Genomic DNA, 2,655 nt, shown 5'->3' on the forward strand with positions numbered 1-2,655 from the left:
GGGGAAATTATTGCATCTTGAAATGTCCACCACTAAGAATATACTTAATTGGCCTCTTCAACTTCAGAAAGCTCAGAGTCTGCAACTGTGAACACTGTTCCACCAGGTTACTAGGTAACACAGAGTTTACTAAGTTTAACAGGCTCATAGGAGGCAAATTCTCTAAAGCTGTGATGTACACAGTTCTTCCAAGGGAGCCATATGATCAAACACACACACACACACACACACACACACACACACACACACACATACACATACACACACACAATATTTCCCAAGCCTTCAAAGAAAATCAGTGTAATCATGTATTATGCTGAAGAAACAGAAAAATATGAGGTATGCATGAAAAATATACTCAATGTTTAAATTTTTTATTACATTAAATGACATGTTGCCATTACTCTCACACAAAATACTCTCTTTTGCTTCAAATACTTCTCTGTCATCCTTGCCACCTTCTCCAGTAGTTTTGTAAGTCTATTTTCATGTTTATGGTTTGGATGTTATGGCTGCCTCAATGTCCTGAATCAATTAAAACACTCACCTTTATGACCATTTTGACCAGAAATCACATGGTGCCAGATCTACTGAAGAGGTGGATTAAGGAGGCAACTTCATGTTCTTCTGGGCCTGCATTTTGGCTGCAATCAGCATATTTTTATCAAACCTTGTTAACAGTAATCAAAGAAGATTTTCAAAAGGGGCAAGAATGATGGGATAAATGTGCATCAGGCTAAGACAAATATTTTCAGGGGGATAAAGTGCGTCTTTTACTGCATTAAGTTTTTAAACATTCCCCAGGTATTTCAATAACACCCCATAAACAGCATTCAGAAGTAAATTCTCAAATACTACTAGCTCCAGTAGAATGAACATGTGCTAATGTGGCAACAATTTTGCTAAGTGGCTCCTTGTTAGATGAATTTCCAAGAAACCTAAATTCAGAATCAAAAGGAATCCACCGTCTCAGTTCCTGTACTCAAGGTATCTGATAGCTATGAACAGGAGCAAAGCAGCAAATTACTCAGGTCTCCACTGCCCAAAATGTCTCCATCCAGCTTCCTCCTGGAAACACAGGCACTGAACCTGATGTACGGGGAAAACTAAAACCTCCTGATATAAGGAAAAGGGGTCATAAGTAGGAAAAGGCCTGCAGCAATGAATAATTTCACCCCTGGTATTTTCAATGATGATGCTAGAGGGCGCTGTGAGCTTCCTCTTTGGACATCAGGTAACAACTCTGAGAAGCTTTGTAGGCTGTAGGTTCCATTACCATATACTCGCTGTGGATTAACTCGGTGTGACCTTAGGGAGTTGCTGAACAGCTAGGCAGGGCAACCTTATTTGCATGAAACCCTGCCCACTGCCCCCAGCAGGGTATGAAGAGTTATAATGAGAGCTGCAGGGCTGTTTGTGTGCCAAGCAGTCTTGAAGAGCGCAGTCCTGGGCTGTCCGCACCATGGCCTGGGCTCCTCTCCTGCTCACACTTCTGGCTCACATCACAGGTCGGCAGGGATTTTCTGGCTGGGGCTGTGCAAGGCAGCGGTGTTGCCTCTGTCTCCTCCCCTGACCATCACTTTCCTCTCTTCTTTTCAGGGGCTGAATCACAGGCTGTGGTGACTCAGGAACCTCCACTGTCCACATCTCCTGGAGGGACGGTCACGCTCACCTGTGGCTCCAGTACTGGAGCCGTCACGACCAGTAACTACGCTAGCTGGGTCCAACAGAAACCCTACCAAACACCCCAGGGACTAATATATAGCACCAGCAACAGGAACCCCGGTGTCCCTGCCCGCTTCTCAGGCTCCTTGCTTGGAGACAAGGCTGCCCTCACCATCACAGGGGCCAAGGCTGAAGACGAGGCCACCTATTACTGTGCCCTGTGGTACAGCAACCATTTCCACAGTGACACATGCAGATGGGGAACTGAGACAAAAACTCCCTTGTGCACATCACCCTGTGCTCCTCAGCACCTCCTTGTGGACAAACACAAGACTCGGAGTCATGTGTGGTGTCTGAGAGAGATGGGAATCTCTGGAGCCTTAGAAGGGGACCATGTGAGGCAACCACTGCAAGAGCCCCAGTGAGCTCCACCTTCATCAGTGTGTGTCCTTCAGTGACCCTCTCCTGAGTGAAGGCTGTACTGAATGATCGGTACAGTAAAGGTGAAGATGTAGGACCTGGTTAAGGATAAGATGTGACATCAGACACGACAGTAGCTCCACTTGGTCTGTGCTTCGACCAGTTGAAGAGCAAAGTCTCTTCAAGCTAGAGACTGTTCAGAGCCAGTAGCACAGGCCACCACCCAGAGGGGGAGGAGAGGACTCCCAGGGGGAGGAGAGAGAAGTGTTTATGCGTCTAAGACATGTCGCTCAGCAATGCAGCCAGAAATCTGAGTGTCAGAGAGCTAGGAAAGGTGGTAAGCATTTGGAGTTTCCTAGTCCCAAGATTTTTTTTATGTTTTATTAATAAATGTGAAGTGCCCTTTCATGGCAAAGCAGGCAGGCTCTAAATAGCTAAAACTATGCTTTTAGTCTCCATTTAAAGAAATTGGATGTCCAACCTCTGATTCAGACTCTGTCAGGTTTGACTTCATGGTTCCAACCTGTTGTGAGGAAGAAAAAAGCAAGGGGCCCAATAAGCAGAGGTAAA

General features: G+C 45.7%; 1 gene segment (V, D, J or C); it reads left to right on the forward strand.

Moving 5' to 3' along the window:
- The first annotated feature begins 1,420 nt into the window (after positions 1-1,420).
- LOC102007855 lies at positions 1,421-2,090 on the forward strand. The segment is given in 2 exon segments: positions 1,421-1,508; positions 1,600-2,090. Coding segments are annotated over 2 exon segments (537 nt in total).
- Positions 2,091-2,655: the final 565 nt, after the last annotated feature.

This window comes from Chinchilla lanigera, unplaced genomic scaffold (genome assembly GCF_000276665.1).
Source record: "Chinchilla lanigera isolate Chin_1 unplaced genomic scaffold, ChiLan1.0 scaffold00054, whole genome shotgun sequence".
NCBI classification, from domain to species: domain Eukaryota; kingdom Metazoa; phylum Chordata; class Mammalia; order Rodentia; family Chinchillidae; genus Chinchilla; species Chinchilla lanigera.